We start from the raw sequence: 25,775 nt of genomic DNA, 5'->3' as shown, positions 1-25,775 counted from the left end.
AGACGTACAACAGGCTCAAGACCCTGGCCAACAAGATTAGGAGCTATGGGAGCACGAGATGGACGGACCACGACGTCGTCCGACTTATGCTCAGGTCTTTTACTGTTATTGACCCTCATCTTGTGAACCTCATCCGTGAAAATCCCAGGTACACAAAGATGACGCCCGAGGAGATACTCGGAAAGTTTGTGAGCGGGCGCATGATGGTGAAAGAAGCCTGATATGTAGACGACGCGCTTAATGGTCCATTACCTGTTTACGAGCCTCAACCCGTTGCTCTCAAAGCAACAAGCAGCAGGGAGGCGCTACCAAGCAAGGTGGCACAAGTTGAGGCGGCCGGGCTAAACGAAGATGAGATGGCTCTCATCATCAAGCGCTTCAAGACCGCATTAAAAGGACGCAAGGAGTACCCCAACAAGAATAAAGCAAGGGGAAAGCGCTCCTGCTTCAAATGTGGTAAGACAGGTCATTTTATTGCTCAATGTCTCGATAATGAAAATGACTAGGGGGAAGAAAGACATGGGAAGAAGGAGAAGAAGAAAAGCTATAGGAAGGCTAAAGGCGAGGCGCATCTTGGCAAGAAATGGGACTCAGACTGCTCATCATCCGACTCCGATGATGAAGGACTGGCAGCCTCGGCCTTCAATAAATCTTCTCTCTTCCCCAACGAACGCCACACTTGCCTCATGGCAAAGGAGAAAAAGGTAAGCGTTCAAGAAACCCCTAAGTATTCTACTTCTAGTGATGATGAAGTAGATTATACTAGCTTGTTTAAAGGATTAGATAGAGCTAAAGTAGAAAAGATCAATGAATTGATTGATGCTTTAAATGAAAAAGATTGACTACTAGAGAGGCAAGAGGACATTTTGTATGAGGAACATGACAAATTTGTTAGTGTTCAAAAGTCTCTTGCCTTAGAAATTAAGAGGAATGAATTACTATCTTCTGAGTTATCTACTTGCAATGAATCTATCTCTAGTTTAAAACATTGAATGATGATTTAAGTGCTAAGCTAGAGGCAGCTAAGAAATCAAGTTCATGTGTAGAACATGTTGTAATTTGCAATAGATGCAAGGATTTTGATATCACTGCTTGTGATGAACATCTTGCTTCTATTGCTAAATTAAATGATGAAGTGGCAAGTCTTAATGCTCAACTTAAGACCTGCAAGGTTGATTTTAATAAGCTAAAATTTGCTAGGGATGCCTACACTATTGGTAGACACCCCTCAATTAAGGATGGACTTGGCTTTCGAAAGGAAGCCAAGAACTTAACAAGCCAAAGGGCTCCCATTTCCAATAAGGAGAAAGGGAAGGCCCCTATGGCCAGTAGCGCTCAAAAGAATCATGCTTTCATGTATAATAGGAAATTTGTTAGTCATAATAGGAGATATGATTATGATGCTTATGATTCATATGCTATGTTCGCTTCAAGTTCTAATGGTAGGCCTAGGAGAAATTTTGTGTCTCATGCTCCTAGGAAAATGTGTAATAAACCTAGTACAGTTTTTCATGCTTGCAACACTAAGTTTGTTCTTTCATGTAAAAATGAAAAAGTGGTTGCTAAAAAGTTGGGACCCAAATGCAAAGGAGACAAGGCTTGCATTTGGATACCAAAAGCTATTGTAACTAACCTTGTAGGACCCAACAAGAGTTGGGTACCTAAAACCCAAGCGTAAATTGTCTTGCAGGTTTATGCATCCGGGGGCTCAAGCTGGATTATCGACAGCGGATGCACAAACCACATGACGGGGGAGAAGAAGATGTTCACCTCCTACGTCAAGAACAAGGATTCCCAGGATACGATTATCTTTGGAGATGGGAACCAAGGCAAGTTCAAAGGCTTGGGCAAGATAGCCATCATAAATGAGCACTCTATTTCTAATGTATTTTTAGTAAAGTCGCTAGGCTATAATCTCCTGTCTGTTAGTCAGTTGTGCCACATGGGCTACAATTGTTTGTTTACAAATGTTGATGTATCTGTCTTTAGAAGGAGTGATGGTTCATTAGCGTTTAAGGGTGTATTAGACGGCAAACTCTACTTAGTTGATTTTTTTTAAAGAGGAGGTCGATCTAGATGCATGCTTAATAGCTAAGACTAGCATGGGCTGGCTGTGGCATCGCCGTCTAGCACATGTTGGGATGAAGAACCTTCATAAGCTTCTAAAGGGAGAACATGTGTTAGGACTAACCAATGTCTGCTTCAAAAAAGATAGACCTTGTGCAGCTTGTCAAGCAGGGAAACAGATGGGAAGCACTCATCACAACAAGAATGTGATGACCACATCAAGACCACTGGAGCTTCTTCATATGGACCTCTTCGGACCCATCGCCTACCTTAGCATCGGGGGAAGTAAGTATGGTTTAGTAATTGTTGATGATTTTTCCTGCTTCACTTGGGTATTCTTTTTGCAGGATAAATCAGAAACCCAAGGGACCCTAAAGTGCTTCCTAAGGAGGGCTCAAAACGAGTTTGAGCTCAAGGTGAAAAAGGTCAGAAGTGACAACGGGTCCGAGTTCAAGAATCTGCAAGTGGAGGAGTACCTTGAGGAGGAAGGCATCAAGCACGAGTTCTCCGCTCCCTACACACCACAGCAAAATGGTGTAGTAGAGAGGAAGAATAGGACGCTTATCGACATGGAGTGGACAATGCTTGGAGAGTTCAAGACGCCCGAGCGGTTTTGGTCGGAAGCTGTGAACACAGCTTGCCACGCCATAAACCGACTCTATCTACATCATCTCCTCAAGAAGACCTCCTACGAACTCCTTACCGGTAACAAACCCAATGTTTCGTACTTTCGTGTATTTGGGAGTAAATGCTACATTTTGGTGAAGAAAGGTAGATATTCCAAATTTGCTCCCAAAGCTGTAGAAGGGTTTTTACTAGGTTATGACTCAAATACAAAGGCGTATAGAGTCTTCAACAAATCATCAGGTTTGGTTGAAGTCTCTAGCGACGTTGTATTTGATCATACTAATGGCTCTCCAAGAGAGCAAGTTGATCTTGATGACATAGATGAAGATGATGTTCCGACGGTCGCAATACGAACCATGGTGATTGGAGATGTGCGACCACAGCAGCAACAAGAGAAAGATCAACCTTCTTCCTCAACAATGGTGCATCCCCCAACTCAAGACGATGAACAGGTTCCTCAAGAAGAGGCGTGTGATCAAGGGGGAGCACAAGAAAAACCAGCTATGGAGGAAGAAGCACCACAGGCCCCTCCAACTCAAGTCCAAGCGACGATCCAACGGAATCACCCCGTTGACCAGATTCTGGGTGACATAAGCAAGGGAGTAACTACTCGCTCAAGACTAGCTAATTTTTGTGAGCAATACTCGTTTGTCTCTTCTATTGAGCCTTTCAGGGTAGAAGAGGCCTTGCTAGATCCGGACTGGGTGTTGGCTATGCAGGAAGAGCTCAACAACTTCAAGAGAAATGAAGTTTGGAGCCTGGTGCCACGTCCAAAGCAAAACGTTGTGGGAACCAAGTGGGTGTTCCGCAACAAGCAATACGAGCACGGGGTGGTGACAAGAAACAAGGCTCGACTTGTGGCAAAAGGTTATGCCCAAGTCGTAGGTTTGGATTTCGAGGAGACTTTTGCTCCTGTGGCTAGGCTAGAGTCGATTAGAATATTATTAGCCTATGCCGCTCACCACTCTTTCAGGTTGTTTCAAATGGATGTGAAGAGCGCTTTCCTCAATGGGCCAATCAAGGAGGAGGTGTACGTGGAACAACCCCCTGGCTTTGAGGATGACAGGTATCCAGACCACGTTTTTAAGCTCTCAAAGGCGCTCTATGGACTTAAGCAAGCCCCAAGAGCATGGTATGAATGCCTTAGAGATTTCTTAATTGCTAATGCTTTCAAGGTTGGGAAAGCCGTTCCCACTCTTTTTACTAAGACTTGTGACGGTGACCTCTTTGTGTGCCAAATTTATGTCGATGACATAATATTTGGTTCTACTAATCAAAAGTCTTGTGAGGAGTTTAGCAGGGTGATGACACAGAAATTTGAGATGTCAATGATGGGCGAGTTGACGTACTTCCTTGGGTTCCAAGTGAAGCAACTCAAGGATGGCACTTTCCTCTCCCAAACAAAGTACACACAAGATCTTCTCAAGCGGTTTGGGATGAAGGACACCAAGCCTGCAAAGACACCAATGGGAACCGACGGACATGTCGACATCAACAAAGGAGGTAAGTCTGTTGATCAAAAAGCATATCGGTCTATGATAGGGTCATTACTTTATTTATGTGCTAGTAGACCAGATATTATGCTTAGTGTATGCATGTGTGCTAGATTTCAATCCGACCCAAGGGAATGTCACCTTGTGGCTGTTAAGCGGATTCTTAGATATTTAGTTGCTACGCCTTGCTTCGGGATCTGGTATCCAAAGGGGTCTACCTTTGACTTGATAGGATATTCAGACTCCGATTATGTCGGGTGCAAGGTTGATAGGAAGAGCACATCAGGGACGTGCCAATTTCTAGGAAGGTCCCTGGTGTCGTGGAGCTCAAAGAAACAAACATCCGTTGCCCTATCCACCACTGAGGCCGAGTATGTTGTCGCAGGACAGTGTTGCGCGCAACTACTTTGGATGAGGCAAACCCTCCAGGACTTTGGCTACAATCTGAGCAAAGTCCCACTCCTATATGACAATGAGAGTGCAATCCGCATGGCGGATAATCCTGTTGAACACAGCCGCACTAAGCACATAGACATCCGGCATCACTTTTTGAGAGACCACCAGCAAAAGGGAGATATCGAAGTGTTCTTCATTAGCACCAAGAACCAGCTAGCCGATATCTTTACCAAGCCTTTAGATGAGAAAACCTTTTGCAGGCTGCGTAGTGAGCTAAATGTCTTAGATCCGTGTAACTTGGATTGATTTATAGCATACATGTGTTTTATGCCTTTGATCAAGTTATTTTATGCATCTATGAGATGTGTTGTGCTCAAGTTGTGCAAGGGATCCCCGGACCTCACAAGTCCATGTGTGAATGATGCACATATTTAGGGGGAGGAGTGCTACAACTTGACCCTTTGAGACTAACATTTGTGCTTGAGTTTACTTGATGTAATCTCAAAGGTAAATTGAAAGGGAAAGGTGAACTTGGACCATGCAAAGACTTCCACTGCACTCCAGTATTAGTGTACTCACCTCCAAGTTCATTCCTATGCTCCTATTGCCTTTTTGCTCTTAATTGACATTCTTGGTGAAGCAATGGGGTTAAAGGGCCAATAATGATCTCGTTTTGGTGCTTAATGCCAAAGGGGGAGAAATTAAGGCCAAAGCAAATGGATCAGCTACCACTTGAGAATTTTGAAAATAGTAGAGTTAGAATTTTTGATTTGTCTAAAATACTCTTATTGCAAAATTTGGTCTCTTGTGGGGGAGAATATTTGATTATGGGAAAAGGGGGGGTTTGGCACTTGATCAATTTTTCAATTGGAATATCTCTCTTTGTGCCTAAACATGTGTGTTTGACTTAGAGGTAGGAAAATGATTTTGATTTGCAAAAACAAACCAAGTGGTGGCAAAGAATGATCCAAATATGCTAAATTAGAGTCAAAAACAATTTGGTCTTCAATTTGAATCAATGTTGCATGTTTTGCATTGCTTTTTGATGTGTTGGCATAAATCACCAAAAAGGGGGAGATTGAAAGGGAAATGTGCCCTTGGGCCATTTCCATATTGTTTTGGTGATTAAGTGCCCAACACATATTCTCTAAGTGTTAATTTGTGCCCAAGATTGAAGAAGTACAAATCATGTAACAAGGTACGTTTCGAGACTTAGTACATTAATATGGGTACTAATGTATTGTGTCTAAGTGCTAGAAACAAAAGAAAATGGATTGGAAAAGAGTTGGATGTATACAGCCAAATGTTGCTCGGTCTGGGTGCACCGGACTGTCCGATGGTGCACCGGACAGTGTCCGGTGCGCCAGACGAGTTCAAGGTGAACCGGCCGCTCTCGGGACTCGACAGCGGCGTACGGCTATAATTCACCGGACTGTCCGATGAGTCGTCCACGGCGAAGTCGTCGCTCTCGGGAAAAGTTCAATGGCGTACGACTAAAATTCACCGGACTGTCCGGTGGTGCACCGGACTGTCCGGTGAGACAACGGTCGAATGCGCAACGGTCGGCAGCGAAATCGGCGGGCGACACGTGGCCAGCACCAACGGTCGGAAGGGGGCACCGGACTGTCCGGTGTGCACCGGACAGTGTCCGGTGCGCCAACCGACGCCAAGGTGCAACGGTCGTCTGCGCCAATTAGGAAGGAGATCCGCACCGGACATGTTATAGGGACTGTCCGGTGGTGCACCGAACTGTCCGGTGCACCACCCGACAGAAGGAAACTTTGGCCTTCCTTATTGGTTTCCAACGGCTCCTAGCTGCCTTAGGGCTATAAAAGGGACCCCTAGGCACATGGAGGAGTTACTCAAGCATTCACTAAGCAATCTAATACTCCCACACTCCGTCTTCGCGCACTTGATCGATCGTGTTAGTGATTTGAGCTCCGTTCTAGTTGTGAACTCTCTGTGTTTCTTTTTGAGCTCAAGTCTTGGCTTATTTGCGTGCGTGTGCTGCGGATTTGTGTGTGTTGCTCCCCAACCTTACTCTTGTGTTTTTGTTGTGATCTTTGTTGTAAGGGCGAGAGGCTCTAACTTGTGGAGATTCCTCGCAAACGGGATAAGATATAAGGAAGAATATCGTGGTATTCAAGTTGATCATTGGATCACTTGAAAGGGGTTGAGTGCAACCCTCGTCCATTGGGACGCCACAACGTGGAGGTAGGCAAGTGTTATACTTGGTCGAACCATGGGATAAACCATTGTGTCTCTTGTGCTGTCTGTGTGTTTATTGTGATTCGCAAGAGCTCGCTCTATAGTCACTTGGTTCAATTGTACTAACATTTTCATAACCAAGTTTTGTGGCTATTAGTTGTTGAATTTTTACAGGATCACCTATTCACACCCCCCCCCCCCTCTAGGTGCTCTCAGAAGCGCTTGTGGCAGCTACTTCACCTAAGTCTTCAAACTTGTCTTTGGAAGACTTAATAGAAGCAGGAGTTGGCATCTTCAAAGATTTTAGAATGGCATCCAGAACGCTGGTCATTCTCCTTCCTTTCCTAGGAGTTGTTGCTAAGGCAGATGCTAATTTTGACAACCCTGTTACAATTGAAGGACTATGCAGCTTCAGTTGTTGCTCAGTCTTCGAACTCTTTGGTTCTTCTTCTTCTACCTGAACGACATTAGCTTCAGCAGTTGCAGCAGGTACTACCTCCAAAATCAAGGCAGTAGCTTCGGCATATTCAACAACTTCTATCTTTTCTGAAGCAGGCAGGGCAGCAACCTTTTCTAGAGAGTGTGGCTTCGGCCGACAAGTCAAAACTTCAGCCATTTTGGCTTTGGCGCGATAGAAGAGGTTGAAGTTGCGATTTTACTCTTGGCTCCTTGTTTCTGAGCAGGAAAACAGTAATCAAGATAAACAAATCCAATCACATAAAAAATTATGTTCAGTCTCGTTTTGCCTCGAGCGTCGAAGGAAGTGTTCATAGCTTCGTCCTCTACTTGCATATAAGCCCCTAGCAGCTCATTACTGGTTGCCTCAACGACTTCAAGCCTGTCATCATTCGGCTCATCAAACTGACTCCTATAATGATATGTGTATCTTAGATAAACTAGGCCACCTTCGCTGGAGCCAGCAGCGATCTCCTTCAGCATCTCCCAGCCATTAACAAGTGGCCATACCTTATAAGCAATATGCTCCTAAACCAAATCTCGGGTGCCAATGTAAGTACACATTGTGTTGAAGGCCATCAAACATGCTTGTACTTCATTCCCACTTGCGATCGAATGTCTTCTGATGCCGAAGCATGATCGTATAGGGCGCTGGATTATGCCCCTCACATTCTCCCTCTAACTCAAATCATTCTTGACATAAAACCATTGCTTCATCCAAGAGCTCGGCCATTTTTTCCGAAACGTTGGCATAGGACACCTCACATCATACCGGTACACAAAGTTGTACCATTCGAAGTTGTTATGATATTGCTCTTTCCCAACATCCTTCGTCTGGTAGGACAATTCGTGAATGTTGTAGAAACGGTTGGCATCTGGCTCCAGCCCTTGGTTCCTCATAGCCCAAATGAAAACTCCAACTTTAATCAAAGCTTCGGGAGTAAGCTGATGAAGGTATATCTCAAATGTCTTCAGTACTTCGACTAACATCTTATGCAAAGGAAGTCGAAGCCCAGCTTTCATAAAACTCTTGAATACCACTACTTTGTCTGCTTCAGGAAGAGGAACATTACTCTCTCCCCCAGCCCTCACTATGGATATATCATGAAAATATTTGCCCTTCATCGCTTCAATCTGTCCTTGCTTAATAGTGGATTTTCCAAAAACAACATGACTTGGCCTCCATGGCCGATCTTCGGCATCTTCGTTCTCACTCTCAACTTCAAAACTCTCGTTGTTGTTGGAATCCCCAGACAGCCCAGCTAACATTTCATCAGTAATTTTCTCAACGTGGTCCTCTTCCATGGCTTCGTAGAAACCAGCAAGCGTGGGGTCCACTCTTTTCTTATCTTCAGCCATTTCAATGATGATTACAATAGAAAGTCGAAGCTCAAAAAACAATTGTGGTCACAGAAATAGAAAGCTAAAGCGACAAACACAACACAAAGCTTGATAGCACGAAAAATATTTTCAGCGTAAGCCCTTGTATATATACATAAAGCACCACTGAGTGGCGAGGCCCACAGTGCATAATGTTTCACTATTTTAGTGAAGGGAAGGTGTTTTTTCGAACCTTCGGCTAAAGGCCTTCGTTCTTTTCGCAGTCTAAATTTGTTACAAAGAAACAAACTAATAGTGTGAGGGGCTACTGTTGGGGGCCTTTCTCTTCCGAAGGTCCTCAAAATCATGACTAACCATTTGCTTTCAGCGTACTACTGAATATTACAGGAGCTTCATCAATCAGAAAAGCTCCGGAACAACACAAGAGGAGTATAGCAAACTTTGTTTGACAAGCTTCATCATAGTGAAAACAAGTAGACAACGTAGCCTCGGAATAACGAAAGGGAAGTACAATGAGGCATGCTTCATCAAGAAGGATGGCGATGTTACCCTTATGACATTTTGTTAACTCTGTATGTAATCGTTGAGGTCATAAATGTATTTTTACTTAGGCTGCGTCCCGTGCCTATAAATAGGTGAACAATACCCCCGTACTATTCACGCTGGATTGTATTGCTCTCATGTCAACACCTTCCAACAAGCCGAAGGTATCAATGTAATTTAAATTCTGTTAATGTTCATGTGTATATCATGAAATAAATAAATATATGAATGAATGGATAACTTATATCATCTCTATATACTCTTATTCTCATAAATGATGAAGGACTATAGATTCTTATTCTCATAAATGATGAAGGTGTTTCCTTCATGACCTTCGTCTGAAGATCGTTATATCCGAAAGGAGATAATGCTTCGGAGGACAAATGTCCTTAATCTTTAACAATTATGTTGCCTTGTTCTTGATTAACAACATTTGAGAACAAGTGACCAACACTCTCTATGGTGACAATGTCCCAACAACAACAATCTCGTATTGCGGTCACCACATACATGCTTGGTATGAATACTAGTAGATCAATATTGTTGTTTTATTTTCATTCCTTTCACTGTGATAGCACTAATCTTTCAAACTTCTCTTTGACTAGCCGAGTGCCCGTGCGTTGCAACGGGAATATATAATACCAGTATACTACGATAACTTATATACAAAATGTGTGTTATACTGTTATGAGAAAATGTTTCATAATCAATTTATGATCCTAGCCATACAAAATGTGTGTTATACTGGTAGCTAGATGTGGACTGTACGGGGGAATGAGAATGGACTTTGCGGGGAGACGGAATAAGAAAGACAGAACATGGGAATGGTTTGCGGGGAGGGGGAATAAGAAAGATAGAACATGGGAATGAGAAACGTAGAACAAGGAATGAGAATGGTGGCAGAACGAGAACGGCGGAACAGGAATGGTGACAGAACACGGAATGACAGACTACTCTTGCAGCCTTAATAAGTAGTAGAGTTAGAGATAAACACATATTCATCTGTTTATGAATTATGGTAATCTAGGTATTTAGACTATATAACCCACCTAATAATTTGTATTATTGGTTTACCTCTCAACTTATTTAAGTTGTATTATTATATAATCTAGAGCAGGACATTAGTAAGTTAACTCCCTGATCTATATTTCGTCCCTCGTTTGCTCCTGAAGTGCTGTCATTATTACTTTATTAGGTTGTTGATACTGATAGCAACATCAAGGCGTTGGCCTATGCCTCTCGTAGATTACAAGCAAGCAATGTACTCATGCATGCTGACCGATTCCAATTTCCAAGCAGGCAGAGACCCATGCATTGTGACAAGGAAACAACGCCAAGACAGCCGCTCCTGCAGGCCTACAACATGCAATGGATAGCACGCAAGCGTTTTTTTTGAATCCATGATATATGCATAGATTATTGCCTAAGACTAAAAGATGGTGCATAGTATGAGGCTCGACGAGTGTACCTCGCTTGGGTTGGATCGAGTCCTCGCTTTGAGCCTCAGCTGAGTTCTAACAACAGACGCAACAGAGTAGACAGAACCAATCCAGACATTTGATTCAGAGATGTATGTTTAGAAACATTGACAATGTAGCAGTCAGACAACACGGCGATGACGAGACTATTTACGAACATTACAGAAAACGAGAAGAACATACGCAACAGCATTGTCTTAATCTCAAAGAAAAACACAGCAGCGTTGTCTTAATCTCAAAACACACACACAACAGCAGCATTGTCTCAACTTGTGTGCACCCAAAAGTTCCAGCAAAGCGCCTGATTCAAAACGTGCATCCCTGGCGCAGCGCCGAGACGCCAAAACCATGAACCAAACAAATTGCTTCAGAAAACATCACATCACTGCATTGTGAATTCACCAACATATGCAGGGGTCCATGCTTCACGGAGGCGGTTATTCCTCACCAGCCATACAGTCAGCTTGAGGTCTAAATTTTCATTAGTTCCTAAAAAGAATCCAGGCAGTTCTGATTCACTTTCTGAGGGCTCTTTAACGGTTAACCCAAGAATACTACGAGTTCTTGTTCTAGCATCAAGCATAGTTATTTTTATTCAGAAGCTCAGTTTGATATGTGCCTATTACCTCGCCTCAGGTTATAGCGTATAACCAGCAAACACTATGTCTTGTTAGACAAAAAGTCAACAAATAGATCAAAAAAGTACAGCTTCTGGATGGATTCGATCTTTTTCATGTAGTGGTCTGTGACTTACTGCAGAATTTGTACAAGAAAGTTAGCTCCCACTGCATCTAACAGCAAAAAGCTTTCCAAGAGATATAAGCATATCCTTGAGGACCTATGTGCAACTACAGGAAGAAAAAAACAGAAAATTCATCCTCACTTGTAGATCAGCTGATAAATCTTTCACATTGTCCTCAGAAAGCTTCTTTTCCTACATAAGCAAGTGCAGTTCTTTTTGAACAAAAATAAGCAAGTGTGGTATATGAGTTTTATTACAAAGCTACGATGGCTGCCATTCACATGAGTTGAGTCTAGCAAAAAGATAAACCAAGAAAAATCTTCCCCCGCAAACGCAAAGAGACTGATTTGATCCCACGACCTGGTCAACCACCATTTTTTAAAATCTCAGAAACCACCCGTGGTATTGTGCAAGAGAGAATTTCTTACCAAGGAATCCTTCTGAAGCTGCATAATCACCCTTGCAAGTTGACTTTATATATGGAAGCGGGTATGGACGTATGGTTGGATTCCTGTGTGGCGCAACTGGGCCCTCGGTGAGAGGGAAAGATTCTAACAACTAAAGAAAAACAAAATTGCCATGGTGGCCCCCACAGTCTTTGTTGTTACGACAACACCAGAAAACGAAGGGCAAAACCAAGCGAAGCCATGCCAAGCAACTTTCTTGTTGTCCTTTCGTCTCACAGCGGCAGCAGGATCCATTAGATGCTCGGGTGGACTGGGGGAGTCGACTTGGATCTCCTTGAGCAGTTACTGTCCGGCGACAACGGCTGGCTCGAGGTGGTCTCACGCTCGCCCAACTTGGTAGCGTTTCCTCCACTCTCAGCCTTCTTCTCGGCTGACGCGACAGCCACCACAGTGACGACGGCGGCGACGGCGGCGCCGGCCACGAACGCCAGTTGGTGGATTCAGACGAGTGGCACGAGCCCCTCCTCCGTGGAGGAGCGGTTCAGCCAGGCCATGTCCTACATCCGGGATACGCAGAGTGACGGCGACGTCCTCGTGCAGCTCTAGGTGCCAGTCAACCACGATGACGGGAAACTGGTGCTGACCACCAGCGAGCAACCGTTCACGCTCGACCACCGCTCCGACAGCCTCCTCCGGTTCAGGGAGGTGTCCACCAAGTACCAGTTCTCGGCCGATGTTAAGTCGGCGGATTCGCCGGGGCTGCCAGGGAGGGTCTTTATCGGCAGGCTCCCCGAGTGGTCGCCGGACATCAGGTACTTCACCAGCTACGAGTATCCCAGGGTAAGGGATGCACAATACCTCGATGTCCATGGCACCATGGGTCTGCCAGTGTTCGAGAAGGGAAGCTACAACTGCCTAGGCGTCATCGAGCTGATCATGACAAGGCAGAAGATAAACTTCACCTCTAAGCTCAACACCATTTGCAGTGCTCTCCAGGTATGAAACCTCCTCAATCTCACTGCCCCTGAAAGTTCAGAGAAGTATATCGCAAGTGTGTTAGGTTAGGAGATCAAATCACTAGCTTAGTGCAGGAAAGAAAAACAGCAGTCTAGCCACTGATGCCACCTTGAAGTACCTGCATGCCAATTATTACTGTAGAAAATCAATAGTGTTTCCAGGTCCGGGCTTTACTAATAGTGAACAGGGTGTTTGCAGGCAGTTAATCTCAGAAGTACAGAAGTTTCAAGCATTCCACGCATAAAGGTCAGCAGAAAAGAAATTCTACACTCACTGTGTCACAGCTTTGAATTTTGGGAAATAATTCATTTTTCCAAAAATATGAATCTCAGGACCTCTACATTCCAACTTAATGTAGGCATGATATGAAATCTACTTAAAATTGCATGTTTGTGAAGAAAAAAAACTATGCACGTTTCAATTTACCTACCCTAGCTCAGCTACTCCCTCTGTTCCAGATTATAAGTCGCTTTGGTTCTTTTAGTACATAGATCCTCTTTTGTATGTAGATATATGTTATATTTAGACACATGGAAAAAATTATGTAACAAAAAAAATCAAAGTGACTTATAATTTGGAAAAGAGAGAATATAAAGCAAGTGTGTAAGATATTGAGACACGAACACCAATGCTTATATCTTCTCACTTATGACTTCATGGCAACTCCTATTGATTATCCACCAGTTCAGCACTGCTTCCTACAAAGATGCTTTACCAGAGATACTGGAGGTCCTGAGAGCAGCCTGCTTGACCCACAAGTTGCCATTAGCTCAGACATGGGTCACATGTGATCAACAAGGGAAACGAGGCAGCCGACATTCCGACGAGAACTACCGGTATTGCATCTCCACCATTGATGAAGCATGCTTTGTGAATGAAGCCGAGATGCGGGGCTTCCATGAGGCCTGCTCCGAGCACCACCTTCTGCGTGGGGAGGGGGTTGCAGGGAAGGCCTTTACAACAAACCAGCCATGCTTCTTGCCGGACATTGGATCCTCAACTAAATTGGAATACCCCTTGTCTCACCATGCTAAGATCTTCAAGTTAAAAGGTGCAGTGGCGATCCTCCTGTGGTGCACACGCACTGGGACATCAGACTTTGTGCTAGAATTCTTTCTGCCAACAGATTGTGAAGCACTGGAGGAGCAGAAGACAGTGCTGGACTCCTTGTCAGGCACCATGCGAAGTGTTTGCTAGACCCTACGTGTGGTCACAGATAGAGAGATGGAAGACGAAGCGGTGCTGGAAATGAACGAGCTGAACTCTTTTACTCCTCATGGGAAGGACCAAGTTGAGTTGTCCTTTGGAGGCAATTCAGCAGATCGTAGAGGAGAGGCCTCTTGGACAAGTCTGGCAGGAACATCACAGCAAGAATTCGAGTTAGCTACATTGCGGATACATGGAATGTTCTCACCTGGGGGGCAGGGTCCATCTCTATCTGGTGTTCAGGTAACTGCTGAAGGTAGCAAGGCAAAAAGGCGTACAAAGGCCGAGAAGACCGTTAGTTTGTAGATTCTTCGGTAGTACTTCGCTGGTAGCCTGAAAGATGCAGCAAGGAGCCTTGGAGGTGAGTGAATCATCAGATAAATGCAAGATTCAGCAAAGGATAGTTTACTGCTTCTGTAGATACCATCAGTCATTTAATTATAGAGGTACAACTAATGCAGCTAGCATGCTAATCTGATTAAGCAATAATATAGTGTTACTTTCCATCAGAGAGTCAACCATCACATGCATCCCATAGGCAGAAGATGAACATTCTTATCACCCTTACTAAAGTAGGTGTAGCACGTAGAAGCTTCTAGGCATCAAGAACAAAATGTCACATTACAGGGGTATGAAAAGCAGTTATGTTAGATGAGTTAGGACTTTACCGTTACAAGATAGCACCTCTGCAAGACTGCAACACCACTCACTATAAAGTAAAAACCACGACAGCCTAATTTAGTTCCAGAACACACAGCTGGAGAAAAAAATAAAGAAAGAAAAACAACACATTTCATTGTTGTTGGGCTCAGCTAGTCTGCTCGCTTCACGGTGCTGCGTGCCAAGAAGGCTTGCAAGTAGCCTGGCAGCGTAGAGGCATCTCCTAGGAGAGCACAGAAGGTTTAGTATATGTGCTGCCAGAGCTGGTGTGAAGGCTGGGATGGCACCCCCTGGGGATTGTTCAAGCTTCCCTCAGTGGGGTTCTGGGGGTGCTCCTGTGGCAGACTGGTCTGCGACTGGTAGAAGCTTGGGTACCCAAGACCACCGTACTGAGATGGCTGATGTGCCTGGCGGAAGCCACCATGCTGACTCTGGCCCTGGAAATCATAGAAGTTACCAGGCGGAACTGCAGAAATTGTTCTTGAACCAGCGCCTCCATGAAGCCACATTGTTGAATTATCACTCTGATATGGAAACAAAAAAATGTTAGAATGAAATGAACCTCCAAAACAAAAATAGGAACACGAAAACCTCATGCAACTAAAGAAGGCTATATAGATCCAACCAAGGGCACCAGAAGATGAACCAGAGCACTATGTCATCATTACCTGCTGTAGTGCTGCATAATGATTGGGGTGTTTGAATTGTGTGCCTAAAGCTTCATCGAATCCCAAAGTTGTGGGTGCAGCGGCAGCACCCTGATTTTGGCTGAAATTTCCAGGGATATTATTTGCACTTCCGAACCCTCCGTAACCAGAGAGTGATGATGGTTGTGGTAGGGTCGAAGCAGGAGGGCTGCTCTTGTATTGTGGCATTGGATACTTCATACCAGCTCCAGGCACGGCAGGAGCAGCAGATTGATGGAAAGGCCCATTACTTGAGTACGCTTGCTGGAATGGCGCTGAAGGTAGGTAATAGTTCTGAGGCAAATATGGATAGCCAACCAGGCTGGTAAAAGGCCCAAGGGGCAGAGTTGGCTGAGAGTATACAAGCAATTGTTGTGGGAGAGGAAGCCCCGATGAAATACTTGTACTGGGAACATGTTGCGTAGACTGAATATTGGGGAAGCCTCCCTGTTTTGAAGTCTGCAGAAAGTTCCAATAAAATAGTGGCTGATGTTGGATCATAAAGAGGAGAATAGTAAAGCAAAAGGCCCTAAATTGATTTAGCATAAACAAAGAGAAATAGTGCAGCTGGGGCACTAACACATTTCCCAAACCTATTTTTGTTGCATAAACTGATGTGTGGTCAGCTGAGTAAACAAACGACCAACTAAATTATACAAGTTCCTAAATTACCCAATACAAAAGATTGTGGAGTATTAGTTCATCAATTGCACGAGACATGAGACACTTTGTAGAGATGCATAAACTCTGGGTGGCTAGATGAAACGATGAATAAACAACACACACAGTACAATCACTTGTATGCTCCAACCGCAGGGAGCCTCGGCATGAGCAGAAAGAACTACCATACCAGGATGGGATGGCAGGAGGTGGCCTTGAGTAGCTACCTGACGTCCTCTCGCGTGCCCCTTAGCTCGCCCACTTCCTTCACCTCCTTCCATCCCTCAATTTTATCTGGGAACTTAACCTTCATCTTATCAATGATCCCCTTTGCCTCATCGATCCTGGACAAATTTTGCGCTCCTAAAGAGAATAAAAGGTAAACTATGTGACAGAGAAAACATGAAAGGATTTTAAGAGGATTGATGCAGAACACGTTGCTCATGTTGAGTCAAATGAAAACTTTAATAATCAACATGTCAGGGCAGTGTTATTTACCAATAGTGAAATAAAATAAACATATAGGATGAATAAAGAGCACTACAAGTGAACTGATTCAAGTAAAAAGATAAGAATAGATCAAACAATTTCGTTGGCATTATACATACCCATGTAACCTTTACATACTGTCCATCTTTGGCAGTCCTAGAATCAGCATCAGAATAGCGATTAGTGAAAGTCGCCTAGAGGGGGGGTGAATAGGGCGAAACTGAAATTCTCAAAAATAAACACAACTACAAGCCGGGTTAGCGTTAGAAATATAATAGAGTCCACGAGAGAGGGTGCAAAACAAATCGCAAGCGAATAATGAAGTGAGACACGCGGATTTGTTTTACCGAGGTTCGGTTCTCTCAAACCTACTCCCCGTTGAGGAGGCCACAAAGGCCGGGTCTCTTTCAACCCTTCCCTCTCCCAAACGGTCCCTCGGACCGAGTGAGCTTCTCTTTCTCAAATCACTTGGGAATCAAACTTCCCGCAAGGACCACCACACGATTGGTGTCTCTTGCCTCAATTACAAGTGAGTGTTTGATCACAAGAAAGAATGCCAAAGAAAAAGAAGCGATCCAAGCGCAAGAGCTCAAATGAACACTACAAATCACTCTCTCTAGTCACTAAGGCTTTGTGTGGAGTTGGGAGAGGATTTGATCCCTTTTGGTGTGCTTTGTAATGAATGCTAGCTCTTGTATAGTGGTTGGAAGCTGGAAAACTTGGATTTCATGAATGGTGGGTGGTTGGGGGTATTTATAGCCCCAACCACCAAACTAGCCGTTTGGTGAGGTTGTCTGTTCGATGGCGCACCGGACAGTCCGGTGCACACCGGACATGTCCGGTGCGACAGCCACATCACCAAAAGCCGTTGGGGTCGACCGTTGGAGCTCTGTCTTCTGGGCCCGCCTGGATGTCCGGTGGCGCACCGGACATGCACTGTAGATTGTCCGGTGCGCCAGTATGGGCGTGTCTGACCTCTGCGCGCGCAGCGCGCGCATTTAATGCGTCGCAGGTAGCCGTTGGCGCCGAAATAGCCGTTGCCCCGCTGTTACACCGGACAGTCCGGTGTACACCGGACAGTCCGGTGAATTATAGCGGAGCAGCTTCAATAAATTCCCGAGGCTGGCGAGTTCCGGAGGCCGCTCTTCCTTGGAGCACCGGACATGTCCGGTATACACCGGACAGTCCGGTGAATTATAGCGGAGTCGCCTCTGGAAATTCCCGAAGGTGACGAGTTTGAAGTTTGAGTCCTCTGGTGCGCCGGACATGTCCGGTGGCACACCGGACAGTCCGGTGCGCCAGACCAGAGGTGCCTTCGGTTGTCCCTTTGCTCTTTTGTCGAACCCAACACTTGGTGTTTTTAATTGGCTAAGTGTGAACCTTTGGCACCTGTATAACTTATACACTAGAGCAAACTAGTTAGTCTAAATATTTGTGTTGGGCAATTCAAACACCAAAATTAAATAGGGACTAGGTGTAAGCCTAATTCCCTTTCAATCTCCCCCTTTTTGGTGATTGATGCCAACACAAACCAAAGCAAATATAAAAGTGCATAATTGAACTAGTTTGCATAATGTAAGTGCAAAGGTTGCTTGGAATTGAGCCAATATAAATACTTACATGATGTGCATGGATTGTTTCTTTGTTTTTAACATATTGAACCACATTTGCACCACATGTTTTGTTTTTGCAAATCCTTTTGTAAATTCTTTTCAAAATCCTTTTGCAAGATAGTCAAAGGTAAATGAATAAGATTTTTGAGAAGCATTTTCAAGATTTGAAATTTTCTCCCCCTGTTTCAAATGCTTTTCCTTTGACCAAACAAAAATCCCTCTAAATGAGATCCTCCTCTTAGTGTTCAAGAGGGTTTTGATATATCATTTTTGAAATACTACTTCCTCCCCCTTTAGAACATAATAAGATACCAATTTGAAATTGACCAATTGAAAATCTCCAAAATTTTTAAAATTAGGTGGTGGTGCGGTCCTTTTGCTTTGGGCTCATATTTTCTCCCCCTTTGGCATGAATCGCCAAAAACGGAATCATTAGAGCCCGACGAAATACTTTCTCCTCCTTTGGTTATAAAATAAATGAGTGAAGATTATACCAAAGTTGGAGAGTGTCGGTGTTTTGGGTCCGACCGCACACCCGGGGTTGCCCCTCAAGGTGTTTTTAGGAGTAGGACGGTATCGACGACTTTAGCAAAATGGTTCGTGCCGATCGCACGAGGGACAGTGGACAAGATTTACAGGTTCGGGCCGCTTAGAAATGCGTAATACCCTACGTCCTGGTGAGTATGCTTGGTGGGCGTGGTTACAAGAGGACTCTCTGGATTGAGGACACAGAGAGTTTGGATGGGTGGCTAAGTAGATAGGTCGATCCATCTGAAGGGGTGCCCCGTAGGCCTTATATGCTCGACCGTGGGGCAATACATGTAGATAAGATAACAACAAGTAGCTAAAAGATAGTGAACCTTTTAAGATTATCCCTACGTAATCCTCGCTGACTTATCCTTGCATGGCTTCGTCGCGTGGAGGCTTCAGCGCGGGAAAGTCGGATCTCCGTTACGATCACTCGCTCGGCGCTGCGGGCCGTCCGGGTTTGCACCAATCCGGCCTCATGTCATTCTCCCTTGCTGGTTGTTTCTCCCCAGGCCCACGAAAGAATGACCTCGCGAGTTATTGGGCCCTTAGGCCTTTTGTGAGGTCTTTTACTCTTTTAGTGGACCCGGGGGATATCTATCCCCCACAAGCCCCCGATCTTTGGGTTAATTTAGAGGTAATCAACCCGAAGATCCCAGGTCCAGCTTGCATATGATTTGAAGAAAGATGACTTCCGGTTGTCTTCCCCTGCTCCGATCGTTCGTTGACCAAAGCCTAGTTTTGTGTTTGTGCCTTAGAGGTCGGCATTTCAATTTGTATGGTTCTGAACTTCATTGGGTGCACCGAAGGTGCACCCAATGGGTGTAGCCCCCGAGCTTTGAGTAGATTTTAGAAAATAATCTACTCGAAGGTCTTCAGTATAGGTTATTTCCATTTTGTGTTCCTTCATTTTGGTTGAGGGTTGGCCTTTTAATCTTGTCCCACGCCTTAGAAGTCAGCATTGTCTCGGCTTCGAATGGTAATCCATGGGGTGCACTGGAGGTGCACCCAATGGGTGTAGCCCCCGACCTTCAAATGGATTTTTAAGGATAATCCGTTCGAAGGTCTTCCTTTTATGCCTCTTTGCTGAAAATTATCCCTTTTGCTTGTAGAACTCGGCATGAAGCTATTTGCATTATGCTTTAGAGGTCAGCATTATGTCATCAATGTTTTGCTGCAGAGGTCAGCGTATATTTTGTCTTTAGCAGCCAAGTTTGCAGTCTATATATCTTGCTAGGTAACGCCATTTATTTGCTTCTGCGACTGATTGGACGTTTGATGGACGTTGTCTGTCCAGTCTTCACGTCGCTTCTGTCGGCCATATCTTGTACTTTGCTGGCTATATTTGGCTTTCCTCTGATCCTTACTGATATCTCATTTTTGTCTTGGGGTATTCACTGCGTGCCCTGCACAGATGTGACCGTTTTGAAAAATATACTGAAAATTCGAGGGCGTCCCCCCCAATGGGTGTGGGCAAGGGACGGCTTGGTACGCTGAGTGTTTTAACCGGTTGCTTCTGAGTAGTAATGTGACGGGACGGCGAGTGTAATCATATCCTTTGCGCTGTTGACTGGAGTCCCAATGGGTGTAGAGTTGCATGAAACGGCGTCAGCCGCCTGACGTGTCTTTAGACGGGTGGAAGTGCTTATTGAATGCTTTGCGACTGTTCAGTGACCGCGGTTGGAGGTGAGCGGTTGCCTTCTCCCTTTATAAATAACGGAGCTGCCTTTCTGGTTTTTTCACATCTCTTCGCTGTTCTTTACTACTGCTTCCTTCTCTTCCTTCTCGCCTGCTTCCATCATGGCCAAGAATAACAAACGCAAGCGCGAGCCGACTCCTCCATCGGAGGACTTCGGCGACTCGGAGTACTCGGAGGAGGAGGTCTCCTCCGAGTCCGAGGGGTCTCCGGCTCCCGTCTCTCCTCCGGCGTCGTCCGATGACTCGGACGACTCCCAGGGGTTAGCCGCGGAGGTCTGGACATACATCCAGGCCGTCGAGCGCTCCGGGCTCGAGGGCTCGGATGAGTCGGAGTACTCCTCGGATGAGGAGAACTCGGACGGCGGCGGTGAGGATGAGGACGACGACGACGACGACGGCGACGACGACGGCGACGACGACGGCGACGACGACGACGGTGGCGACGACGACGGCAGCGGCAGCGGCAGGGGCAGCGGTGACGGCGGCGGGGACGGTGACGGCGGCAGCAGCAGGGGCAGCACCAAGGGCGGTAGCAGGGGCAAGGCCAGTGGCTAGACACCACTGGTCTTCTTAGATATTAGTATAGCGTAGTATAGTTAGAATAATGTAGTAGTAATGTAGAGTAGTATAGCGTAGTGTAGTAATAGTAGTAATGTAATGTAGTAAGAGTAGGGAGGTATCAACTCGCGAAGAGTTGATTTGTAAGTTTATCACTTCCCTTTTAATGAAAATATGACGTCGGCTTCTCCTGGACGACTCGTTTTACTTATTTGTAAAATTGCTTCCTTTGAGACAGTAGATAAATAACTTGAGAATTAGACTGGTGCTTCCAGGAATAGCTGCCAAGTACCTTGTAGGCGGTGGCGGCGTTTTAGAGACAACATCGAGCGACTGAAGACTGCATCAGTGTGTTAGAAATAACACCGAGTGTTTGGAAAGCGACATCGGCATTTTAGAGTTAATGCCGAGCGACTGGAAGGTGACGTCGGCATTTTAGAGGTAATGCCGAGCGACTGAATACGAAATCGGCGCTGTAGAGGTAACGCCGAGTGACTGGAGGGTGACGTCGGCATTTTAGAGGTAATGCCGAGCGACTGAATACGAAATCGGCGCTGTAGAGGTAACGCCGAGTGACTGGAAGGTGACGTCGGCATTTTAGAGGTAATGCCGAGCGACTGGATTATGAAGTCAGCGTTTTAGAGTCAACGCCGAGTGATAGCCGGCCGTATGAGTTATTTCGAGGATGTTAGCCGAGTGATGAGGTGGCGCATCAGTGTTCTGAAGATAACTGCTAGGTGACTACGTGGCATGCTGGGGCTTTGGAAATAACCGCCGGGTGATGACTGGGTGCTTTTTGAAACGGTATCTGGCTCGAGAATATACCATAAGAGCTGCGCTTTTAGCCGCCTTTGCTTTCCGTGCCCTAGTTCTTGCATTCCCGCTTCCAAATCTTCTCTGCCACTCGCCTCCACTCTACTCGCTGGTGAAATCGAGATGGCGCCCAAGAGGAAGACCGCGAGCTCATCTGCTACGGTGATCCCACCAATCGACCCCAACAGCCAGCTGCCTTTCGCAGGTAACCATATGTTCGTAATCTCTGGAGCTGAACTTCTTCACCTCGTATCCATCGGGGTTCTTCCTCCGCGGGAACTCTGTTCCTGCCGGATTTGCCACGGGACCACTGTTCCGACAGAGGATACCCATGAATCTGTAGTTTACGCCCCTTTTCTTCTCCGTGGCCTTGGCCTTCCCATCTCTCCCTTTTTTCGAGGCCTTCTTGATTTCTACCACATTAACCTGACCCATCTGAACCCCAACTCGATTCTGCAAATCTCCATCTTTGTTCACTTGTGCGAAGCCTTCCTTGTTGTGCTGCCGCATTTCGGCTTATGGAAATACCTGTATCATTGTCGCCCTGGGATGGCTGGAGGACAGCATCAGTTGGTCGGAGGTGCCAGTCTGGAGATGCGGCGCGGGCGGAAGACTGAATACCTTGAAATTCCCCTTAAGGACAGTATCAAAGGGTGGCGTCTAGAGTGGTTCATAGTTGACAATTATGGAAATTCTCTCCCCTCCCGGTCGGGAAGACAGCCAGACGTTCGCACTCCAAGTTGGACCGAGTCTCCCACAGACGAGGAGGTAGCTGAGGCAAGTGTATTGCTAGCTGAAGTCGGACTGCTGAAAGAAAGAGGTTTAACTGCTGAAGCTATGGTCACTGACTTTGTTTTCAAGAACATTCAGCCTCTGAAAGACAGGGCCTACCCAGCTTATCTATATCGAGGGTTAGGCGACTCAACTCGAGTTACCAATAGGAGAATTCCTCCTGCAGACTTGGTGAGCCGACTTGAAATGATCCTCAGGGGCAAGGTGTCAAATGTTGGTGCTCCAGTGGCATACTCGGCCTGGAACCTGCCTCCTCCCAAAGCATTCACCCTCTTTGTGTCAAATCCACCTGTTACCGATGGCAGTTTGGGCCTTAGAGTGCGACCCTCTGCTGAAGAAGTCAGTGCTTTAGTTGCTTCGCTTGGGGAGATTCCAGATGATGAACGGCAAGTCCATTTTGAGGTGCCCCTGAACCCTAGCGATGCAGATATAAATGCCGTGCTTGATCTGCTAGCTGAGGATTCTTCTGACGCTGCTCCTGCTGGTATTTTGGCTGTGGTGCCCCTTCCAGAGGTTGATACAACTTTGGATGTTCAGAATCCTGTCAGCACTCGCCCGAGGCGCCCTAGCCGAACCAATCAGCCTGAGCCTTCTGCTGATGAGCAGAAGAAGAAGAGAAGATGCCTCCGGCGAGTATCCAGTTTTGATGAAGACGCTGGTACCTCAGTTCCTGCCGCTGAAGAAGTGCCTGCGACTGGACCTACTGGCGCTGATCCCAATGGGTGTACCCAGACTGCTACTGATCCCAATGGGGGTGTTGCTTGTGTTGTCACTGTGGAGGATGAGGAGGAAGAGGATGAAGTTCCTTTGACTCGGAAAAACAGTCGGCAGCTCATCGCCGGCGGTGAGAGTAGTGGAGTTCCTTCTCCTGCTCTGTATGCCCTCATTGGTCTGCAAGAACTGTCTCTGGCCAATTTCGATCAAACTCTTGAGGATATGGTCCCAGAAGACTTGTTATCAGAGCCAGTGGGTGATGATGCAACAGAGGCTTGTGTTGTTGTGCCTGATGCTGGGTTGAGGTCATCCCGTGCCTCGTCAACCTTAGAGCGCGATCTCGAGGGTCGGGAGACTGACTTGGATCGTCCTGGTCCCATGGAAGTAGTTGAGGGCCCATCAACCTTAGAAGTGGTTACTGCAGAGAGCCTGGACCTCAAGAATGGTGCTAGCGCATGCCCAGCCCCCGAGGATGTCGCCGGGGATGACTTAGCTCGGGTGAAGAGTATAAGCCACTGCCCAGCCCCCGAGGGTGCTGCCGGGGATGATCCGGCTCAAGTGGGCAGCGCCAACTATGACCCAGCCCCCGAGGGTGCCCGAGCAGGGTCTCCTTCCTGTACTTCCATGGACGTTCACGCGGGATCTCCTCCACACTCTGGTTGTATGGTAGTAGCCCAGAATTTGGATCAGGGAGTCGCTTTAGAAGGCAGCGCCCCTGCTGACCGAGTGTCGGGCTCTGTTGAAGGTGCTGAATTGGTCTTTGCTGGCTCGTTGCAAGCTACTCCGGGTGGTGTCCTTACGTCTGATTATCCACTGATCTCTCCTGATTTGGGAATACCTTCGTTCTTCTCTAACCTCCAGGTATTGTGCTGTATTGTAGCTTGATCCTTACATTGCATGAACTGTTGCCATTATACTCATCTGTTCTTCTCACCAGGCTTTGGTGGATGGGATGGCCAGCCAGCTGAGATTGCAGGGTGCTTCTATCCCGGAAGTGGCTTCGTCTCTTGCGTGCTGGAATCCAGTGTCGCTTCAACGTCGTGTATCCGAGTTGGAGGCAACAAATGCTGGTTAGCGCCTTTTTCTTCTCTTTGCCCTTTGTTGTGGACTGTTTTGTCTTCTGACCTTGTTTTGTTTGATTACCTCTTGCTAGGAATGACTCTGCAGATCGCAACTCTTGAGGAAAAACACTCCCGAGATCAGGCTGAAATGGCTCGACGGTGCGCCGACTTCGAGGAGAAGTATTTTCAGAGCCAAACTGAGTTGAATCAGGTCTCTGCTGCCTTGGATGACGTCAATGCTCTGAGTTCTTCTCTCCATGCTCGGCTCGACTCTGAGAAGGTGACTTACAAAACTGTGCCTTGCCTTGCTGTGATCCTATCACTTGTTTAGTTTCTGAAGGGATTGATTTTTGTTTGCAGGAAGAAAAGCGTATCCTTGCTGCTTCTCGCGACAATCTTGACAGATTGTATCGTGATTCCAGTAACTCGCTAACCATCTTGGAGAGGAGTCACCGCTTCACAATGGAGGAGTTGGACAATCAGCGTTGTAGGCTGCAGGAATCTTCAGATGAGGTGACTCGCCTCAAGCAATTGATATCAGCAAAGGATGCTACTATCAAAGAGCTCCGAGCTTCCAAGAAGTCCATCGCCCAGGAGTTAGAGACCGCCCGACTGGCTACTAAAGTTGCTGAGGAGACTGCTGTTACTCTCAAGGCCCAGCGCGACAAAGCCATGGACAAGGCTATTCGGGCAGGACGAATCTTGATGAGGAGACCCGGCGTGGTTGTTCCTGAGGACATAAGGGCTGATGTGATCGCTGCCCCTGATTCCTCAAGTCGCCCTTCTTTGTCGGTCGCTCCTGAGGAAGACATTGCCAAATAGAAAACATTTTGCGTGCTTTGAGCGCGCGGTTAGCATAATCAAGTATCTGTTAGAGGACATCAGCTCAGCATTCGAATGATATAATTACTCTCTTATTGTATCAGAATTCATTAGTTCATAAATTTGCAGTGATGAAACGACGCACGATGATTATGAGATTTGCGTGCGGGACATAGAAGTCATCCCCTGAATTACATAGGCGTGAGTATGTTGCGCCGGCTTAAGTCGTTGCCGACTTAAGTCGACTGCTCCATTAACAGGGCATAATGGTCACCCCGAGTTAAGTAAGCGTGAGCATGTTGCACCGGCTTAAGTCGTTGCTGACTTAAGTCGATTGCTCCGTTAGTAGGGCATAGTGGTCACCCCGAGTTAAGTAAGCGTGAGCATGTTGCACCGGCTTAAGTCGTTGCCGACTTAAGTCGATTGCTCCGTTTACAGGGCATAGTGGTCACCCCGAGTTAAGTAAGCGTGAGCATGTTGCACCGGCTTAAGTCGTTGCCGACTTAAGTCGATTGCTCCGTTAGTAGGGCATAGTGGTCACCCCGAGTTAAGTAAGCGTGAGCATGTTGCACCGGCTTAAGTCGTTGCCGACTTAAGTCGATTGCTCCGTTAGTAGGGCATAGTGGTCACCCCGAGTTAAGTAAGCGTGAGCATGTTGCACCGGCTTAAGTCGTTGCCGACTTAAGTCGATTGCTCCGTT

At 46.1% G+C, this 25,775-nt stretch overlaps 1 protein-coding gene and 1 pseudogene across 1 annotated transcript; one reads left to right on the top strand and one right to left on the bottom strand.

Annotated features, from left to right (window-relative positions):
• The first annotated feature begins 12,055 nt into the window (after positions 1-12,055).
• Positions 12,056-14,437, top strand: LOC103631026 (protein NLP4-like; annotated as a pseudogene).
• Positions 14,438-14,577: 140 nt separating this feature from the next.
• Positions 14,578-16,621, bottom strand: LOC103629266 (uncharacterized). The gene is made up of 4 exons (XM_008650433.4): positions 16,615-16,621; positions 16,259-16,350; positions 15,310-15,786; positions 14,578-15,165 (listed from the first exon to the last, which is right to left on the bottom strand). Exons 1-4 carry the CDS (start codon positions 16,619-16,621, stop codon positions 14,884-14,886), a joined length of 858 nt encoding a protein of 285 aa, XP_008648655.3. The 3' UTR covers positions 14,578-14,883.
• Between the last annotated feature and the right edge of the window lie 9,154 nt (positions 16,622-25,775).

This window comes from Zea mays, chromosome 6 (genome assembly GCF_902167145.1).
Source record: "Zea mays cultivar B73 chromosome 6, Zm-B73-REFERENCE-NAM-5.0, whole genome shotgun sequence".
NCBI classification, from domain to species: Eukaryota; Viridiplantae; Streptophyta; class Magnoliopsida; order Poales; family Poaceae; genus Zea; species Zea mays.
Note: the sequence above shows the minus strand (reverse complement) of the source record. Positions and strands in the feature narration are given on the sequence as shown.